The sequence below is a fragment of the Bufo bufo genome, chromosome 4 (assembly GCF_905171765.1).
Source record: "Bufo bufo chromosome 4, aBufBuf1.1, whole genome shotgun sequence".
NCBI lineage: Eukaryota > Metazoa > Chordata > Amphibia > Anura > Bufonidae > Bufo > Bufo bufo.
This window is the reverse complement of record NC_053392.1, coordinates 595633708-595655904: the sequence shown is the minus strand read 5'-3', so window position 1 is coordinate 595655904 and position 22197 is coordinate 595633708. Positions and strand designations below refer to the sequence as shown.

Here is a 22197-nt window from a genome sequence, read left to right as displayed (position 1 = left end):
TGTATGTTTTTTCTACAGTTAAAGAAGAGAGAACAACTCCCAGTCCTCTTCTTCTACAAGATGAGAGATGTCCTATTCCTCTTCTTCTACAGGATGGTTCAGAAGAACATCAAAGCATTCCATATGATGATCAGATAGATGGAAATAAGGTCTCATGAAAGGTTCCATATGATCTGTAGAAGTGCTGTGAAGATCTTGTGTTCAGTCTTGTTTTATAAACCAGTATTATATGTCTTATCCTTGTATAATGAGAAAGGTAGAGATGTCAGGATTACAGCTAACTATAGACCTTGCATGTTGTCTGGATCTTCTCACATTTTTCTGGTCCGTAGAGACTGCTGGTTGGAATAAGGAACCAACTAGATGCATATATACAGGAGACCTGCAGATATTTTGGGGTCAGACAATGAAACATCGCACATGTAGATCCAAGTGTCTCTTGAACACATTTGACATGGTTCTGCTCCAAAGTGTGTTATATAAGTGAACCCCTTTCCTCCACTTTATCCACTGTACAGGGATCTGGACTTTGTTGCAGGGGAACCACTAGGCTGCTGCACTTGAAGTAGTTTCTGTACAAGTGACTGGTGACCCACGTGGTCAGGAAAGGCAGAATACATGCAGTCCGATAAATGGTCCGTTGTCAGGGCAAGCAGCTCAGGATCAAAACAGAGATCAGGCAAAGGTCAGGTCAGACAGCAAAGGGTCAATCTAGAAGTCAGGCAGACATCTGTATACAGAACAGGCAAGCAAGCTTTGCATGAAACTAGCATACTAGAACCTATCGATCAGGCTCCTTTCCATGGCTTGTAGAGATCAGAGTGCGTGCATGTCGGCCATATAAGAGCCAGAGATAGTGTGTGCACACTAGGGCTGCACGATATATCGAAAAATTAATCGAATCGCGATAATCGCCAAATGCGATTTGGCCGACCTGAAAATGCCGCGATTATATATAAAGGGTCCCCTATAGATAAAATGGCCAGCCTCTGTACTCACTTTCACAATGAATGCACTGCAGCGAGCGAGCCGGCCGGCGCGTGACTGACGTCACTTAGTCACGCTCCTGCTTCCTGAATTAAGTGGGAGGAGCGTAACAGTGACGTCAGTCACGTGCCGGCCCGATCGCTACCGTGCATTCATAGTGAAAGTGAGTACAGAGGCTGGCCATTTTATCAATAGGAGAGAGATTGTTTCAAACAGTAGTAAAATACTTTACACTCAAAGCCAGTTATGTGCGCAGTTTAGGACACATGAGGGGACACATAGGGCCATGAGGGGGACCATCATAAGATGCTATATGTGTGTGTTATGCTGCCCCCCCTCATGGCCCTATGTGTCATAGCACACATCCCCCATAACGGTGTCCTCCGCAGATCCCCCATAACGGTGTCCTCCGCAGATCCCCCATAACGGTGTCCTCCGCAGATCCCCCATAACAGTGTCCTCCACAGATCCCCCTTAACGGTGTCCTCCGCAGATCCCCCATAACGGTGCCCTCCGCAGATCCCCCACATAACAGAGCCCTCCGCAGATCCCCCACATAACAGTGCCCTCCACAGATCCCCCACATAACAGAGCCCTCCGCAGATCCCCCACATAACAGCGCCCTCCGCAGATCCCCCACATAACAGCGCCCTCCGCAGATCCCCCACATAACAGCGCCCTCCGCAGATCCCCCACATAACAGCGCCCTCCGCAGATCCCCCACATAACAGCGCCCTCCGCAGATCCCCCACATAACAGCGCCCTCCGCAGATCCCCCACAACTATGTCATACCCAGCCGCATCAGCGTTACATATGGGAAAATCCAAGCAAATAGACCTCTAGCACAATTCCCTTAAAATTGCAATCGGCCCTAATCGCAATCGCACAAAATTCCCATATCGTGCAGCCCTAGTGCACACATGACCTATGGGCAGTGAAGGTCATTATCGGCAGGAAGCAGGCCTCAGCTTGTGTGGGAGGACAGCGTTATTCCAGCAGCCGGGACCACTGGGAAGGGAGAGAGGGATGTCCGTGGGACTGGACCACCGGAGCCCTAAAGCTATCGAGCAGGTAAACCAGGCAGCAGACGTGCCCACCAGCAGGAAGGAGAGGAGCTATAGGCATGGACCGCTGCCATAGCAGATAACTGCTGTCATTTCATCACTTTGTCATTGTAATTAATGACCTTTTCTGGTCACATCAAACCTTCCACACGACTTCTCCATCAGTCTGTTGACTTTTACCATTTCTGTTTCACAGCTTTTAAATCTGGATAAAGATCTGACCAATATTAAGGCTGAAGATACATATGTGAGGGGTGATGAGCAGATCATAGAGGACATTCCCACCGATAACCACCCAGGTGAGTAGTAACCACTACATAAAGCAGAGAAGACTCTCAGATTCTGCTCCTTCACTGGCTACTGATGACTCCTTGTATAGTCAGGTAGTGGTGGCAGTTTGGGGGTCACATATTGTACTTTCTGACAGGTTTTCCTTTATTAGCACACAATTGTTACCGATACCAGGTGTCCCACAGTATTGATCAGAAGGTTGGGGTTATCACCCATTCTTCTCTTTCCGTAGTACTTAGAGGCTTTATTGATACTTCTGAATTTTTGGGAATAGGAAAAGCCTTATGGTAGAGCCAAAATAAAAAGAGCTGAAATAAAAAGAGCCTCCAATGAACAGTAGCAGCTGCCTGTCTGACCATAAAGATCTCACAATGTTCTGCCCTAAAGAAGTAATCATAGGAGGACAAGTCCCCAGTGGTCAGTGACAGCTTGCCGGCCATTCTGCTCACCCCTTCCTGCTGAAGACTTCAATGCTATACCCCACTCTCCCCAGGGGCTCTGACCAATCCCAGTATATGGGGCCCCAAAATATCTCATGGCAGCTGTTAACCCTTTCAAGCCCGGTGACATACATGTACGTCATCGGGTGTGTGTTTAAACATGGCGCCCACTCCTGCCTGCTGCGGGCGCCATAGCCGCGTTTGGCCGCCTGCTTCTTTTAAGAGACACCCGCGGCTGATGTCCGCAACCGGCTGTAATGCCGATCGCGGACATTTAACCGCTCAGATGCCGTGGTCAATCCTGACCACGGCACCTGAGCGTGCTGAAAACCAAAAGTGAAAGCTTGTGTGCAGCAGCCTCTGTCTTTATGAATGACAGGAGGCTGCTGCATAGTATTTCCTATGGAGCCCTTGCCTGTAATAGGGCTCCATAGGAAACAAGCAATTTTCTCATAGATTCCAATGCAAGTGCATTGGAGTCTATGATAAAAGCAATCGGATGATTGATTGTTATAATTCCCTATGGGAACTATAAAAAAGTGTAATAAAATTTTTTTCAAATCACCCCCTTTTCCCAAAATAAAAAAGAACTAAAAAAAAAATTTTTAAAAATACACATCATGGGTGTCGCGAAGTGCGAAAACGCCCATAGTATAAAAATATATTCCCCAAACGGCAAAATGAAAAAGCATCCAAATAGCCAATTTGCCGTTTGTAGTGGCTTCATTTTCCACAAAAAATTTAATAAAAAGTCATACGCACCCCTCAATGGTATCAATTAAAAGTTCAGATCGCCCCGCAAAAAATGAGCCCCATACAGCTCCGTACAAATAATTACAAAAAAGTTATACTACAAAAAAAATTTAGACTAGCATATTCATAGTCACAGGTGCATATCCATAAAGCAAACATGGTATATAAAAACTATACTACTATAAATGGAAAAATAGAAGCTTTTGGCGCACAGTTTCGAACAAACGTGTGTCGGGCCCATCTACCAGGCGTCAAGGTGGCTTCCGCAGATGGGTACCTAACACTAATATACCGCCTCTCTTGGACTTACCTAAGCCTACAATGTTCAGGGCAGTGTAGGAACCAGCTACATTTATACTCTGCTCAGAAGCCCCAGGCAGATGGGCGTTGCTCAGTCTAAGGCTACTTTCACACTTGCGGCAGAGAGATCCGTCAAGCAGTTCCGTCGCCGGAACTGCCTGCCGGATCAGGCAAAACGTATGCCAACTGATGGCATTAGTAAGACTGATCAGTCTTAAAAATGCCTGATCAGTCTAAAAAATGCATTGAAATGCCGGATCAGTCTTTCCGGTGTCGTACGGCAAAAACGGATCCGGCATTTATTTTTTTCACCTTTTTTTCAGTCTGCGCATGCGCAGACCGGAAGGACGGGTCCGGCATTCCAGTATTCTGAATGCCGGATCCGGCACTAATACATTCCTAAGGGAAAAAATGCTGAATCCGGCATTCAGGCAAGTCTTCCGTTTTTTTTCGCCGGAGATAAAACCGTAGCATGCTGCGGTTTTCTCTTTTGCCTGATCAGTCAAAACGACTGAACTGAAGACATCCTGATGCATCCTGAACGGATTACTCTCCATTCAGAATGCATGGGGATATGCCTGATCAGTTCTTTTCCGGTATAGAGCCCCTGCGACGGAACTCTATGCCAGAAAAGTACAACGCAAGTGTGAAAGTACCCTAAAAGAGGTGCTACCCTCAATATATACTACAAGAAAATTTAGACTAGCACATTCATATTCATAGTCACAGGTGCATATCCATAAAGCAAACATGGTTAATAAAAAAATGGCTGCCCAAAATTTCACATACAAACAATAGAGCTGAGAAATGAGGATCATTCTAAATTAAAGTGGTCTTATACCTACTATAAATGGAAAAATAGAAGCTCTTTGCGCACATTTTTTATCAAAAGATGTGTCGGACCCATCTACTAGGAATAGCGCCTCTACAAGGGTAGCGCCTCTTTACTCAGCTCTATTGTTTGTATGTGAAATGTTGTGCAGCCATTTTATTTATCTACAAAAAAGTTGTAGGGGTCAAAATATGGCGACCATAAAATAAAACTAATTCCCCCCCCCACTTTTTAATTTTTTTTTGTCACTATCAAAACGCAAGAAAAACTATACATATAAGGTATCACCAGATTTGTACTGACCTGGATCTGTGGAGGACGCTGTTATGGGGGATCTGTGGATGACGCTGTTATGTGGGGGATCTGTGGATGACGCCGTTATGTGGGGGATCTGGGGAGGACGCTGTTATGTGGGGGATCTGTGGAGGACGCTGTTATGTGGGGGATCTGTGGAGGACGCTGTTATGTGGGGATCTGTGGAGGACGCTGTTATGTGGGGGATCTGTGGAGGACGCTGTTATGTGGGGGATCTGTGGAGGACGCTGTTAGGGGGGATCTGCGGAGGACACTTATGGGGGACCTGCGGATGGCACTGTTATAGGGGATGTGTGCTATGACACATGGGGCCATGAGGGGCGCCAGCATAAGACACACATATAGCATCTTATGCTGGTCCCCCTCATGGCCCTATGTGTCCCCTCATGTGTCCTAAACTGCGCACATAACTCTCCTATTCATAAAATGGCCGGCGTCTGTACTTTCACTATGAATGCACTCACACTGCAGAGAGCGGCAGCAAGCGAGCCGGCCGGCGCGTGACTGACGTCACTTTTACGCTCCTCCCACTTAGTCACGCTCCTGCTTCCTGAATTAGGTGACGTCGCTCCCGCTCTCTGCAGTGCATTCATCGTGAAAGTGAGTACAGAGGCTGGCCATTTTATCAATAGGACAGAGGATATTTTATCAATAGGGGCCCCTTCATATATAATCGCGGCATTTTCGGGTCGGCCGAATCGCCATATCGCATTTGCCGATTATCGCGATTCGATTATTTTTGCGATATATCGTGCAGCCCTAGTACCAATATGAAATTTGCCTGCCTATACAGTCTACTATGTTTGGTTTGGTATCTCGATAATACGTCATTTAAATAATCGTGTTTGTGCGTCTGTCTGTACGTGCGTGCCTGTCTTTGGATCGGAAAGAGAGTGGAGAGAGACCGATTCTACAGAGACAGATTTTGAAAGTAACTTCGGAAATGTCAAAAAGCAATTTCAAACCAGAAGAGCTGGAAGCTTTGATCACTGTAAGTAATTCTACCTAACAAGTATGTCACTCTTAAAGGGGCGGCCACTGTTCAAGTCACTGTTAAAGGGGCGGCCACTGTTCAAGTCACTGTTAAAGGGGCGGCCACTGTTCAAGTCACTGTTAAAGGGGCGGCCACTGTTCAAGTCACTGTTAAAGGGGCGGCCACTGTTCAAGTCACTGTTAAAGGGGCGGCCACTGTTCAAGTCACTGTTAAAGGGGCGGCCACTGTTCAAGTCACTGTTAAAGGGGCGGCCACTGTTCAAGTCACTGTTAAAGGGGCGGCCGTTGTCAGTCACTCTTGAAGGGGCTGCCACTGTTCAAGTCACCCTTAAAGGGGCTGCCACTGTGGAGTTTAGTTCTTATATTTGCCTTGAATATAAATGTTTTTATTTTTATTTTACTTTCATATAGTTCCATAGGGAACTATATAAATATCTACTCTTTTACCGTTTTGATATAAAATTTTATTTTTTATGGTTGACATGACTATAATTACTAATAATTGTATTTTACAACTTTGGGATTACATCCTTTAATTGTTATCTTGCAGACTATGTTGGAGAAGGGATATGATGATCTAAAATGCCGTTTAGAGAAACAGGCCATAATACGGAGAGAAGCACGCAGGTTGTGGCACCTGCATGGAAAGGTTCATTCAAAAGATGCGATGTTAAAGAAATGGTCGGACCTTAAACGACATAGGATGGATCTTGTAAAAAAGGTCAGAGACAAAAATTGTCCAGGTACGATGCTTACATTTATTTTCCATCACCCACCTATTGTTATTTATGTGTTCAGTTATGCAAATAAGTATTTCTATTCCTTTACAACTGATTACTTAGTTCAGTGGTGTTTAACCGATGGAACGGGTGCTAGAGGCGGCACTCAGAGCCCTCTCTGTGGGCCGCATACCCTTAAAAAAGGTCTAAGGGCTTTTTCACACTTGCGTTCTTGTCTTCCGGCATAGAGTTCCGTCGTCGGGGCTCTATGCCGGGAAGAATCCTGATCAGTTTTATCCTAATGCATTCTGAATGGAGAGAAATCCGTTCAGGATGTCTTCAGTTCCGGACCGGAAAGTTTTTTGGCCGGAGAAAATACCGCAGCATGCTGCGCTTTTTGCTCCGGCCAAAAATCCTGAACACTTGCCGCAAGGCCGTATACGGAATTAATGCCCATTGAAAGGCATTAATCCGGATCCGGCCTTAAGCTAAACGTCGTTTCGGCGCATTGCCGGATCCGACGTTTAGCTTTTTCTGAATGGTTACCATGGCTGCAAGGACGCTAAAGTCCTGGCAGCCATGGTAAAGTGTAGTGGGCAGCGGGGGAGCAGTATACTTACTGTCCGTGCGGCTCCCCGGGCGCTCCAGAGTGACGTCAGGGCGCCCCACGCGCATGGGTGACGTGATCACATGGATCACGTCATCCATGCGCATGGGGCGCTCTGACGTCATTCTGGAGCGCCCCGGGAGCCGCACGGACTGTAAGTATACTGCTCCCCACTACTACTATGGCAACCAGGACTTTAATAGCGTCCTGGCTGCCATAGTAACACTGAACGCATTTTGAAGACGGATCCGTCTTCAAATGCTTTCAGTTCACTTGCGTTTTTCCGGATCCGGCGGGCACCTCCGTCAAATGGAGTGCACGACGGATCCGGACAACGCAAGTGTGAAAGAGCCCTAAGGCGTACTAATCCGCTTTAGACATTTCCTACCATACAGCTTCGCAGGCACACTATTAACAGCACAGTCAGCATATTGAATGTAGGCAGGCTGTTACAGCAAAATGATAATTGTGTGGAAGACAGACTATACTGGTATTCAGGTACAATGGTAACGTTTGCTATTTGCAATAAATAAATTAGTTGGTTTTCTGTTCTGCCTCAAAATTCTCCAGCACGGATTTAGTAAATGCTGGGACACGTAGCTGATTTTTCCGTTAAAATATATACATACACTCACAGTGAGATACAGATATATGATGTAAACCCTGATCCAATGTCAAAACAGTTGACTTGGTCCACCTCATTTCAATAACCCTGCAACAGTACCTTGCAAACCAATACCCCCCGTTGCCTCATCCTAGCTATTAATGTACTCTACTGTAAACCATCTGAAAGACTTCATTTATAGTTACATCTAACACCAAATCAAGTGAAATCAAACATAGGGGTAATCATTATGCCATCCAGATCCCACCAAAGATTAATGTGTGTGCTGTTACCTTTTTTTTTTTTTTTTTTTGCTTTCCTTGTTTATCTTGGTATTTTTGGAAAATTTGGTCATTACAGGTGTTCCTCTTCCAAAAGTACGCGCAAAGCGCTCTAGAAAGAAGAAGAGGAAGAAGAAGGTGGTGGTGGAAGAGAAGGAGATGAGTGAGGATGAGGAGCAGGAAGAGGAACAGGCAGGACCATCAGGGCATCAGGCCCATAGCCCACTTGAGGCAGATGAGGTCCAGGAGGATGATGAGGAGAAAAAAGACGAGGTGGTGACCACCCCCCACCAGGAGGGTAAATATATTCTGTTGATGTTTTAATTTAAAAAATGTCCCCACACACAGGTGTCAGTTTAGTCTTCACCACAGGCAGATTTTATTCAAGCAAACAATTATAAACAAGTTCAAGTTCAACCTCCAATTTTTATTCAAGCTTCAGATATTGCATAACCTAAAGTCCCACACTTTGCTTTCACTCCAAGCAGTGTAACAAAAAGATTCGTATATCGCCACTCTTTAGGGTCTGTCAGAGACCATGCTCATTTCTCTGCAGGTCCAGTTTTTACATCTCCTGTCCACACTTGAAAAGAACAGAATTTTTAATCCCCACTTTAAAAAAGCCCTTGATGGAGTACGGGAGTGACCTGTGCCACTATATCTGTCTGGGCACTCAGTCCAAAAACCCGGACCCTAATTAAATCCACGTAAAAAGTTTTTTTACAGCTAGCTGATGTTACTGGTGTACTGATTTCCGTAAAGTATCTCAATGAGGCATACAATTTAATTAAGATGTAGCGAGCATCCAATATATAAAAATTTTCTTAGACTAAAAAATAAAGTGCACAAAACCATATAAATATTTGTCTAAAAAATGGTGTAAAAACTATAAAACAGGCAACAAAGAACATACAACACACAACAGTAATATAAAACATGAACACTATAAAGTAATTAATCTACATAAAAAGCATTAACTTAACTACTAAATCCATAACCCTAAAATCAAAAGAACTATTATTAATCCTAACTAAACCAATATCTAACGGATTAACATAGTACATAAGGCCGAAAAAAGACATTTGTCCATCCAGTTCGGCCTGTCATCCTGCAAGTTGATCCAGAAGAAGGCAAAAAAACCCTGTGAGGTAGAAGCCAATTTTCCCCACTTTAGGGGAATAAAAATTTCCTTCCCGACTCCAATCAGGCATCAGATTAACTCCCTGGATCAACGACCCCTCTCTAGTAGCTATAGCCTGTAATATTATTACGCTCCAGAAATACATCCAGGCCCCTCTTGAATTCCTTTATTGTACTCCCCATCACCACCTCCTCAGGCAGAGAGTTCCATAGTCTCACTGCTCTTACCGTAAAGAATCCTCTTCTATGTTTGTGTACAAACCTTCTTTCCTCCAGACGCAGAGGATGTCCCCTCGTCACAGTCACAGTCCTGGGGATAAATAGATGATGGGAGAGATCTCTGTACTGCCCCCTGATATATTTATACATAGTTATTAGATCTCCCCTCAGTCGTCTTTTTTCTAAAGTGAATAACCCTAATGTTGATAATCTTTCAGGGTACTGTAGTTGCCCCATTCCAGTTATTACTTTAGTTGCCCTCCTCTGTACCCTCTCCAGCTCTGCTATGTCTGCCTTGTTCACAGGAGCCCAGAACTGTACACAGTACTCCATGTGTGGTCTGACCAGTGATTTGTAAAGTGGTAGGACTATGTTCTTATCACGGGCATCTATGCCCCTTTTGATGCAACCAACTCATTATCTTATTGGCCTTGGCAGCAGCTGCCTGACACTGGTTTTTGCAGCTTAGTTTGATGTTTATTAAAATTCCTAGATCCTTTTCCATGTCAGTGTTACCGAGTGTTTTACCATTTAGTATGTACGGGTGACTTGCATTATTCCTTCCTATGTGCATTACCTTACATTTGTCAGTGTTAAACCTCATCTGCCACTTATCTGCCCAAGCCTCCAGTCTATCCAGATCCCTCTGTAGTAGTATACTGTCCTCTTCTGTGTAAATTACTTTACACAATTTATTGTCATCTGCAAAAATTGTTATTTTACTGTGCAAGCCTTCTACAAGATCATTAATAAATATATTGAAGAGAATAGGGCCCAATACTGACCCCTGAGGTACCCCACTAGTGACAGTGACCCAATCTGAGTGTGTGCCAGTTACTTGCCCACATACAGACGTTTTCTCCCAGTCCGAGCATTCTCATTTTATATACTAACCTTTTATGTGGTACAGTGTCGAATGCTTTATAGAAGTCCAGATATACGACATCCATTGATTTGCCGCTGTCAAGTCTAGAACTTACCTCTTCATAGAAACTGATTAAATTAGTTTGGCATGACCGATCCCTCACGAAGCCATGCTGATATGGTGTTATTTGCTTATTTCCGTTGAGATGCTCTAAGATAGCTTCTCTCAGAAAACCTTCAAACAGTTTACCCACAACAAATGTTAAACTTACCGGCCTATAGTTTCCAGGCTCTGTTTTTGGACCCTTTTTGAATATTGGCACCACCTTTGCCATGCGCCAATCCTGTTGGACATTCCCTGTCAGTATAAAGTCCGCAAATATCAGAAATAAGGGTCTGGCTATGACATTACTTAATTCCCTTAGGATACGGGGGTGTATACCATCCGGTCCTGGCGATTTGTCTATTTTAATCTTTTTAAGTCACTGATGTACTTCTTCCTGGGTCAGACAGGAATTCATCTGCTTTGTACACCAATCAATGATTGTCTTTTAAAGTACATAAAATTTTTTTATTTCCTTTACTTTTACAGCTCACAACAACATGATTAACCCCTTAGGGACACAGCCTTATTTCACCTTAAGGACCAGGCCATTTTTTGCAATTCTGACCAGTGTCACTTTAAGTGGTGATAACTTTAAAACGCTTTGACTTATCCAGGCCATTCTGAGATAGTTTTTTCATCACATATTGTACTTCATGACACTGGTAAAATTAAGTCAAAGAAATTATTTTTTTTTTTGCATAAAAAAATACCAAATTTACCAAAAATTTTGAAAAATTTGCAAATTTCAAAGTTTCAGTTTCTCTACTTCTGTAACACATAGTAATACCCCTAAAAATTGTGATGACTTTACATTCCCCATATGTCTACTTCATGTTTGAATTATTTTGGGAATGATATTTTATTTTTTGGGGATGTTACAAGGCTTAGAAGTTTAGAAGCAAATCTTGAATTTTTTTTGAAATTTACAAAAACCCAATTTTTAGAGACCACTACAGCTCTGAAGTCACTTAGCGAGGTTTACATAATAGAAACCACCCTAAAAATGACCCCATTCTATAAACTACACCCCTCAAGGTATTCAAAACAGATTTTACAAACTTCGTTAACCCTTTAGGTGTTGCACAAGAGTTATTGGCAAATGGGGATGAAATTTGAGAATTTCATTTTTTTGCCTAATTTTCCATTTTAACCCATTTTTTCCACTAACAAAGCAAGGGTTAACAGCCAAACAAGACTGTATCTTTATTGCCCTGACTCTGCCGTTTACAGAAACACCCCATATGTTGCCGTAAACTACTGTACGGCCACACAGCGGGGCGTAGAGTGAAAGGTGTGCCGTTTGGTTTTTGGAAGGCAGGTTTTGCTGGACTGTTTTTTTTGACACCATGTCCCATTTGAAGCCCCCCTGATGCACCCCTAGAGTAGAAACTCCATAAAAGTGACCCTATCTAAGAAACTACACCCCTCAAGGTATTCAAAACTGATTTTACAAACTTTGTTAACCCTTTAGGTGTTGCACAAGATTTAATGGAAAATAGAGATACAATTTAAAAATTTCACTTTTTTTGGCAGATTTTCCATTTTAATATTTTTTTTTCCAGTTACAAAGCAAGGGTTAACAGCCAAACAAAATTCATTATTTATGGCCCTGATTCTGTAGTTTACAGAAACACCCCATATGTGGTCGTAAACTGCTGTACGGGCACACGGCAGGGCGCAGAAGGAAAGGAATGCCATACGGTTTTTGGAAGGCAGATTTTGCTGGACTGGTTTTATTGACACCATGTCCCATTTGAAGCCCCCCTGATGCACCCCTAGAGTAGAAACTCCAAAAAAGTGACCCCATTTTAGAAACTACGGGATAGGGTGGCAGTTTTGTTGGTACTAGTTTAGGGTACATATGATTTTTGGTTGCTCTATATTACACTTTTTGTGCGGCAAGGTAACAAGAAATAGCTTTTTTGGCACCGTTTTTTTTTTTGTTATTTACAACATTCATCTGACAGGTTAGATCATGTGGTAATTTTATAGAGCAGGTTGTCACGGACGCGGCGATACCTAATATGTATACAATTTTTTTTATTTATGTAAGTTTTACACAATGATTTCATTTTTAAAACAAAAAAAAGTTTTAGTGTCTCCATAGTCTAAGAGCCATAGTTTTTTCAGTTTTTGGGCGATTATCTTGGATAGGGTATGATTTTTGCGGGATGAGATGACGGTTTGATTGGCACATTTTGGGGTGCACATTTTTGATCGCTTGCTATTACACTTTTTGTGAGGTAAGATGACAAAAAATTGCTTTTTTTTTACACCATTTTTTTTATTTCTACGGTGGTCACCTGAGGGGTTAGGTCATGTGATATTTTTATAGAGTCGGTCGATACGGACGCGGCGATGCCTAATATGTATACTTTTTTTTATTTATGTACGTTTTACACAATGATTTCTTTTTTGAAACAAAAAAAATCATGTTTTAGTGTTTCCATAGTCTGAGCCATAGTTTTTTCAGTTTTTGGGCGATTATCTTGGGTAGGGTATGTTTTTTGCGGGATGAGATGACGGTTTGATTGTTACAATTTTGGCGTACATGCTACTTTTTTGATCACTTTTATTACCTTTTTTGGGAAGTAAGGTGGGCAAAATTTAAATTTCATCATAGTTTTTTATTTTTTATTTTTATGGCGTTCACCATTCGGGTAAAGTAACATGACCAATTTATAGATCAGGTCGTTACGGACGCGGCGATACCAAACGTGTAGGGATGTTTTTGTTTTTTGTTTTTTCATTTTTAATCAGTGATAAATGTGTTTTTTGACTTTTTTTTTCACTTTTTTCACTTTTTTTTGACCCAGACCCACTTGGTTCTTGAAGATCCAGTGGGTCTGATGTCTGTATAATACAGTACAGTACAATATATAGTATACTGTACTGTATTTTACTTACACTTTGTCTGAACAGATCTATGCCTTTAGCACGGATCTGTTCAGCACCATGGACAGCAGGATGCCTGAGAAGGCGTCCTGTTGCCATGGGAACCTTCCCCGTCTGCTCAGTAGTGGCCAAAACTGCGCAGACAGGGAAGGGTAAGGAGGGGGGCTGTCTGGGGGCTCTCTCCTTCTCCATCGGGGGTCTGCAAAGGCACAGCAGCCCCCCGATGGGAGAGGGAGGGAGCTCCCTGAGCTGTTAACCTTTTCCATACAGCGGTCCGTACGGACCGCGGTATGGAAAGGGTTAAACTGCTGACATCGCATCATAGATGTCAGCCGTTTATACCAGGGTGTCAGCAATGTGCTGACACCCTGGTATACCCACTGTACACCAACGATTATTCAAGGGGAGGCGGGCGGGGGATCGCGATCCCTCCCGCACCGCCCGTAACCCTCCTCCTGCACCTCCCGCCGCCATAAAATCATTCAGGGGTGCAGGGGGGGGTTGAATAAAACTATATTTTAGGCATATAAAGTTTATGATCAGAAACTGCTGAAAGCGCAACAAACCGCAGGTCTGAATTGACCTGCGGTTTGTTGCGATCGCCAACATGGGGGGTCACGGGACCCCCCCGCGCATTTAGCCGAGGTGCCTGCTCAATGATTTGAGCAGGCACCTTGTTCCGATCACAGCCGGCCGGGCGGCAATGATCGGAACAACACATGATGTACCGGTACGTCATGTGTCCTTAAGTACCAGGACATCATGACGTACCGGTACGTCATGTGTCCTGAAGAGGTTAAAAAAATAAAAAAGTTCAGCGGGAGCAGCGCAAAACAATGCAGAAGTTCAGGGCGCTGTCACACCAGCTGGCCCTAATGGAGGAGGCCAACCAAAAGGCCCTTGATGAACTTCTCCAAGAGCAAAAAAAAATAAGTAATTTACCATAATTTTTTTCAGTAGTTTTTTTGGGCAGGCTGAATGTAGGCAGGCTGTTACAGCAAAATAATAATTGTGTGGAAGACAGACTATACTGGTATTCAGGTACAATGGTAGCGTTGGATATTTGCGATAAATAAATTAGTTGGTTTTCTGTTCTGCCTCAAAATTCTCCAGCACGGATTTAGTAAATGCTGGGACACATAGCTGATTATTCCTTTAAAATATATACATACACTCACAGCGAGATACAGATATATGATGTAAACCCTTATCCAATGTCAAAACAGTTGACTTGGTCCACCTCATTTCAATAACCCTGCAACAGTACCTTGCGAACCAATACCCCCGTTACCTCATCCTAGCTATTAACGTACTCAACTGTAAACCATCTGAAAGACTTCATTTAAAGTTTCATCTAACACCAATTCAAGTGAAATCAAACATAGAGGTAATCATTATGCCATCCAGATCCCACCATAGATTAATTAGTCTACCGTTACCTTTTTTTTGCTTTCCTTGTTTATCTTGGTATTTTTGGAAAATTTGGTCATTACAGGTCTTCCTCTTCCAAAAGTATGCGCGAAGCGCTCTAGAAAGAAGAAGGTGGTGGTGGTGGAAGAGAAGGAGATGAGTGAGGATGAGGAGCAGGAAGAGGAACAGACAGGACCATCAGGGCATCAGGCCCATAGCCCACCTGAGGCACATGAGGTCCAGGAGGATGATGAGGAGGAAGATGACAAGGTGGTGACCACCCGCCGCCAGGAGGGTAAATATATTCCGTTGATGTTTTAATTTAAAAAATGTCCCCACGCACAGGTGTCAGTTTAGTCTTCACCACAGGCAGATTTTATTCAAGCAAACAATTATAAACAAGTTCAAGTTCAACCTCTAATTTTTATTCAAGCTTCAGATATTGCATAACCTAAAGTCCCACACTTTGCTTTCACTCCAAGCAGTGTAACAAAAAGATTCGTATATCACCACTCTTTAGGGTCTGTCAGAGACCATGCTCATTTCTCTGCAGGTTCAGTTTTCACATCTCCTGTCCACACTTGAAAAAAACTGAATTTTTAATCCCCACTTTATAAAAACCCTTGATGGAGTACGGGAGTGACCTGTGCCACTATATCTGTCTGGGCACTCAGTCCAAAAACCCGGACCCTAATTAAATCCATGTAAAAAGTTTTTTTTACAGCTAGCTGATGTTACTGGTGTACTGATTTCCGTAAAGTATCTCAATGAGGCACACAATTTAATTAAGATGTAACGAGCATCCAATATATAAAAAATTTCTTGGACTAAAAAATAAAGTGCACAAAACCATATAAATATTTATCTAAAAAATGGTGTAAAAACTATAAAACGGGCAACAAAGAACATACAACACACAACAGTAATATAAAACATGAACACTACACTGCGTGCAGAATTATTAGGCAAATGAGTATTTTGACCACATCATCCTCTTTATGCATGTTGTCTTACTCCAAGCTGTATAGGCTCGAAAGCCTACTACCAATTAAGCATATTAAGTGATGTGCATCTCTGTAATGAGAAGGGGTGTGGTCTAATGACATCAACACCCTATATTAGGTGTGCATAATTATTAGGCAACTTCCTTTCCTTTGGCAAAATGGGTCAAAAGCAGGACTTGACAGGCTCAGAAAAGTCAAAAATAGTGAGATATCTTGCAGAGGGATGCAGCACTCTTAAAATTGCAAAGCTTCTGAAGCGTGATCATCGAACAATCAAGCGTTTCATTCAAAATAGTCAACAGGGTCGCAAGAAGCGTGTGGAAAAACCAAGGCGCAAAATAACTGCCCATGAACTGAGAAAAGTCAAGCGTGCAGCTGCCAAGATGCCACTTGCCACCAGTTTGGCCATATTTCAGAGCTGCAACATCACTGGAGTACCCTAAAGCACAAGGTGTGCAATACTCAGAGACATGGCCAAGGTAAGAAAGGCTGAAAGACGACCACCACTGAACAAGACACACAAGCTGAAACGTCAAGACTGGGCCAAGAAATATCTCAAGACTGATTTTTCTAAGGTTTTATGGACTGATGAAATGAGAGTGATTCTTGATGGGCCAGATGGATGGGCCCGCGGCTGCATTGGTAAAGGGCAGAGAGCTCCAGTCCGACTCAGACGCCAGCAAGGTGGAGTACTGGTTTGGGCTGGTATCATCAAAGATGAGCTTGTGGGGCCTTTTCGGGTTGAGGATGGAGTCAAGCTCAACTCCCAGTCCTACTGCCAGTTTCTGGAAGACACCTTCATCAAGCAGTGGTACAGGAAGAAGTCTGCATCCTTCAAGAAAAACATGATTTTCATGCAGGACAATGCTCCATCACACGCGTCCAAGTACTCCACAGCGTGGCTGGCAAGAAAGGGTATAAAAGAAGAAAATCTAATGACATGGCCTCCTTGTTCACCTGATCTGAACCCCATTGAGAACCTGTGGTCCATCATCAAATGTGAGATTTACAAGGAGGGAAAACAGTACACCTCTCTGAACAGTGTCTGGGAGGCTGTGGTTGCTGCTGCACGCAATGTTGATGGTGAACAGATCAAAACACTGACAGAATCCATGGATGGCAGGCTTTTGAGTGTCCTTGCAAAGAAAGGTGGCTATATTGGTCACTGATTTGTTTTTGTTTTGTTTTTGAATGTCAGAAATGTATATTTGTGAATGTTGAGATGTTATATTGGTTTCACTGGTAAAAATAAATAATTGAATGGGTATATATTTGTTTTTTGTTAAGTTGCCTAATAATTATGCACAGTAATAGTCACCTGCACACACAGATATCCCCCTAAAATAGCTAAAACTAAAAACTACTTCCAAAAATATTCAGCTTTGATATTAATGAGTTTTTTGGGTTCATTGAGAACATGGTTGTTGTTCAATAATAAAATTAATCCTCAAAAATACAACTTGCCTAATAATTCTGCACTCCCTGTATAAAGTAGTTCATCTACATAAAAAGCATTAACTTAACTACTAAGTCCATAACCCTAAAGTCAAAAGAACTATTATTAATCCTAACTAAACCAATATATAACGGATTAACATAGTAACATAGTACATAAGGCCGAAAAATGACATTTGTCCATCCAGTTTGGCCTGTTATCCTGCAAGTTTATCCAGAAGAAGGCAAAAAAAAAACTGTGAGGTAGAAGCCAATTTTCCCCACTTTAGGGGAATAAAAAATTCCTTCCCGACTCCAATCAGGCATCAGACTAACTCCGTGGATCAACGACCCCTCTCTAGTAGATATAGCCTGTAATATTATTACGCTCCAGAAATACATCCAGGCCCCTCTTGAATTCCTTTATTGTACTCCCCATCACCACCTCCTCAGGCAGAGAGTTCCATAGTCTCACTGCTCTTACCGTAAAGAATCCTCTTCTATGATTGTGTACAAACCTTCTTTCCTCCAGACGCAGAGGATGTCCCCTCGTCACAGTCACAGTCCTGGGGATAAATAGATAATGGGAGTGATCTCTGTACTGCCCCCTGATATATTTATACATAGTTATTAGATCTCCCCTCAGTCGTCTTTTTTCTAAAGTGAATAACCCGAATGTTGATAATCTTTCAAGGTACTGTAGTTGCCCCATTCCAGTTATTACTTTAGTTGCCCTCCTCTGTACCTTCTCCAGCTCTGCTATGTCTGCCTTGTTCATAGGAGCCCAGAACTGTACACAGTACTCCATGTGTGGTCTGACCAGTGATTTGTAAAGTGGTAGGACTATGTTCTTATCACGGGCATCTATGCCCCTTTTGATGCAACCAACTCATTATCTTATTGGCCTTGGCAGCAGCTGCCTGACACTGGTTTTTGCAGCTTAGTTTGATGTTTATTAAAATTCCTAGATCCTTTTCCATGTCAGTGTTACCGAGTGTTTTACCATTTAGTATGTACGGGTGACTTGCATTATTCCTTCCTATGTGCATTACCTTACATTTGTCAGTGTTAAACCTCATCTGCCACTTATCTGCCCAAGCCTCCAGTCTATCCAGATCCCTCTGTAGCAGTATACTGTCCTCTTCTGTGTAAATTACTTTACACAGTTTGTCATCTGCAAAAATTTATATTTTACTGTGCAAGCCTTGTACAAGATCATGAATAAATATATTGAAGAGAATAGGGCCCAATACTGACTCCTGAGGTACCCCACTAGTGACAGTGACCCAATCTGAGTGTGTACCGTTAATAACCACCCTCTGGTGGTTCAACATGGCAGCGCGCATGGATGCAGCAGCCTGGAGCTCTCCATTTAGATGCCAATTTCTTATTTTTTACATAGTTATTACCTTAATTTTAAGCACAGCGAGTATTCAGTTTGCTACAGCACACACAGCGTATAGTGTGCAAGAGCTACTGCACTTTAGAATGAAAGGTCCTGTTCCACCACCACCCCCTAATATCCCGGATGAGATTCTAAGGACATCGGTGCCCGACTGGATGATTATACCGTCGAAGCGACGGCACAGAAGGAGACGGGAAAGGAAGCAGGGCAAGAGGGGCGGCATCAATACTCTATTAAAGAAACCCCCAAACAAGCAAGCACTACACAGCCTGTTCGTCGCAAATACCTAGTCTATAGTGAACAAGATCGATGAGCTTAGACTGAGGATCTCATCTGATAGGATGAACACTTGCGCCTCATTTTTTACTGAAACCTGGCTAAATACTAACATCCCGGACGATGCTATTGAACTTGCGGATTGGACTGTCTACCGAATGGATCGAACCGCTGAGTCCGGTAAGAATAAGGGAGGTGGAGTGTGTATTTGTCCATAAGGCTTGGTGCACCTCCACAGTCATTGCTGAACAATATTGCTCTGCTGATTTAGAACTTATGACACTTAAATGCAGACCGTTCTACTTATCGAGGGAATTCAGAGTCGTGTATCTCACCGTAGTTTATATTCCTCCACAAGCAAATGTTAAGCTGGCACTGTCCAAATTGCATGATATTACGAACAGTCTGCAAAATATCCATCCAGATGGAGTGTTCATCTTAGCGGGTGATTTTAACCAAGCCAATCTCAAAACTGTGCTCCCCAAATTCTACCAGTTTGTTAAATTCCCAACTAGGGGGAGAAATACATTAAACCGTGTTTATTGCAACATAGCAAATGCTTATACAGCATCACCTGCCCCCCATCTTGGCAGGTCGGATCACATTTCTTTGTTTTTAGCTCCAGCATACAAACCTCTTATCACCAGGATTAAGCCTACTTTGCATACAATCAGAGTTTGGCCTGAAGGAGCCACAATGAGACTACAGGATTGTTTTGAGGAAACAGATTGGGATTTGTTTAAACAGGTAGCTACAAAGGAAAATCACACAGACTTAAACATATATGCCTCCTCTGTCCTATCCTATATTAAATTTTGCATGGACAATGTCACTGATACCAAAATCATTCGGACCTTCCCAAATGGGAAAGCATGGATAAACAGAAATGTCCAAAACCTTTTTGAAGGCACGTGACATTGCTTTCCGAAAGGGAGACCCAGAGGAGTACAAAACAGCCAGGTCCAATCTGAAGAGGGGCATTAGGGAGGCGAAGCACTGCTACAAAACAAAAATACAACATCATTTTACAAGCTCTGATTCCCGACGCATGTGGCCGGGTATCAAGTCCATTACGAATTATAAGAGCAACACCTGTTCTATCAACACCGGAAATTCTTTCTCTCCTGATGACCTAAATCATTTTTTTGCACGATTTGACAAAGACAATGAGCTGCCTATACTCAAATTAGCCCAGCAAGAGGCTCCATCATGTTCCCTGATGCTGAGAGCACATGAGGTAGAATGGGCCTTAAACCACATTAATCCCCACAAAGCAGCTGGCCCTGATGAAGTTCCTGGAAAAGTCCTAAAAAAAACTGTGCTAAACAGCTGAGAACAGTGTTTACCAGTATGTTTAACAGCTCACTAGAGCCGGCCATTGTCCCCACTTGCCTGAAGTCCTCCACAATTGTCCCAATTCCAAAACAGGCCGGGGTGAAGACCTTAAGTGATTATCGCCCGGTGGCTCTCACTGCTATTGCTATGAAGTGCTTTGAACAACTTGTCCTCAGGCACATGAAGAGCAAGATCTGCACCTCCATGGACCAATACCAGTTTGCTTACAGAGCACATAGGTCAACTGAGGATGCTGTCTCACTTACCCTTCACACTGCGCTGTCACACTGGAGCAGAGAGACAGCTATGTGCGGATGCTGTTCATTGATTACAGCTTGGCCTTTAACACCATCCCTCCCAAAAAGTTGGCAACGAAACTGAACAACTTGGGTCTCAGCTCACACCTGTGCAACTGGATACTGGATTTTCTTTCAAAAAGACCACAAATCGTACAAATGGGCAAGCACTTCTCTTCATCCTTAACACTAAACACTGGGGTACCGCAAGGCTGTGTGTTGAGCCCTCTCCTTTACTCCCTCTTCACAAATGACTGTAAACCTATTCACAATACCATTATAAAATTTGCAGATGACACGACCGTGATAGGCCTAATTTCCAACAATGATGAAACGGCCTATAGGAAAGAGGTTGAGAACCTAGAGAGATGGAGTAAGAACAACAACCTCATACTCAATACCAAGAAAACAAAGGAGCTAATTCTGGATTTTAGGAAGAAGAAACGAAATGGACACCATCCCATTAGCATTAATGTCGGAAACGTGGAGATAGTTCAAAGTTTCTGATTCTTGGGAGTTCATATTAGTCAGGACCTGTCATGGATAAAAAACACAACAGAAATTACCAAAAAAAGGCCTTCAGAGGCTTTATTTTCTGAGGAGTCTGAAGAAAGCACAACTCCCAAAACAGCTGCTAGTCAATTTTTACAGGAGCACCATAGAATCTGTTATCACATACTGCATTACAGTGTGGTACTCCGGCGGCTCTTCTGAGGACAAGAAGACCCTCAAGCGCATCATAAGAATGGCTGGCAGAATCACTGGTACTCAGTTACCATCACTGGATGACATCTTCACTGCTCGCTGCAGCAACAGGGCAAAAATTATCTGCGGGGATCCAACTCACCCCGGCCACAGCCTTTTCATTCTCCTACCCTCTGGTAGGCGTCTTAGAGCCCTACATGCCCGCACCACTAGGCTGAAGAACAGCTTTTACCCCAAAGCAATCAGTCTCCTAAATGCTCGGAGATTATTGCCCCTTCCAAGGATAGAAACTACCACAGACTGAAAGTGACTGCTGCATTCATGAACCCATGATGATCTCTTGTCTGCAGTGGTGTCTGATCAGTGTGTGTATATATACTCATAAGCACTTCCTACATTGCTCTTGCTATATATATGCTGTGAACTGTGAATAGTAATGCTTTCTAGTGCAATGTTGTTGTTTTTTTTTTTTTTCTAGTGTAATACTTTATTTTAAATGTCAGTTCTTGTTCCTCTGTCCATGGCATCTAGGATTGCTCCAAACAACATTTCATTGTATGACATTGTATTGTACAGTGACAATAAAGGCATCTTATCTTAGGGCTCTTTCACACTTGCGTTGTTCTTTTCCGGCATAGAGTTCCGTCGTCGGGGCTCTATGCCGGAAGAATCCTGATCAGGATTATCCCCATGCATTCTGAATGGAGAGAAATCCGTTCAGGATGCATCAGGATGTCTTCAGTTCCGGAACGGAACGTTTTTTGACCGGAGAAAATACCGCAGCATGCTGCGCTTTTTGCTCCGGTCAAAAATCCGGAACACTTGCCGCAAGGCCGGATCCGGAATTAATGCCCATTGAAAGGCATTAATCCGGATCCGGCCTTAAGCTAAACGTCGTTTTGGCGCATTACCGGTTCCGAC

General features: G+C 43.1%; 1 protein-coding gene across 14 annotated transcripts in view; it reads left to right on the top strand.

Moving 5' to 3' along the window:
- Nucleotides 1–22197, top strand: part of LOC120999536 (zinc finger protein OZF-like) — a 2085412-nt gene that overhangs the window by 1889503 nt on the left and 173712 nt on the right. For 10 of the 14 annotated variants that reach the window (XM_040430485.1, XM_040430484.1, XM_040430483.1 and 7 more), the window contains 2 exons: nucleotides 19–149; nucleotides 2249–2351. The exons of 2 other annotated variants lie outside the window; for them this stretch is intronic. In XM_040430485.1, the coding sequence (XP_040286419.1) occupies nucleotides 19–149; nucleotides 2249–2351 (234 nt within the window). Of the gene's footprint in view, nucleotides 1–18; nucleotides 150–2248; nucleotides 2352–5873; nucleotides 5975–6526; nucleotides 6720–8266; nucleotides 8486–14906; nucleotides 15117–22197 lie in introns of all 14 variants that reach the window. 2 more of the 14 variants (XM_040430499.1, XM_040430497.1) reach the window with 2 other exon arrangements.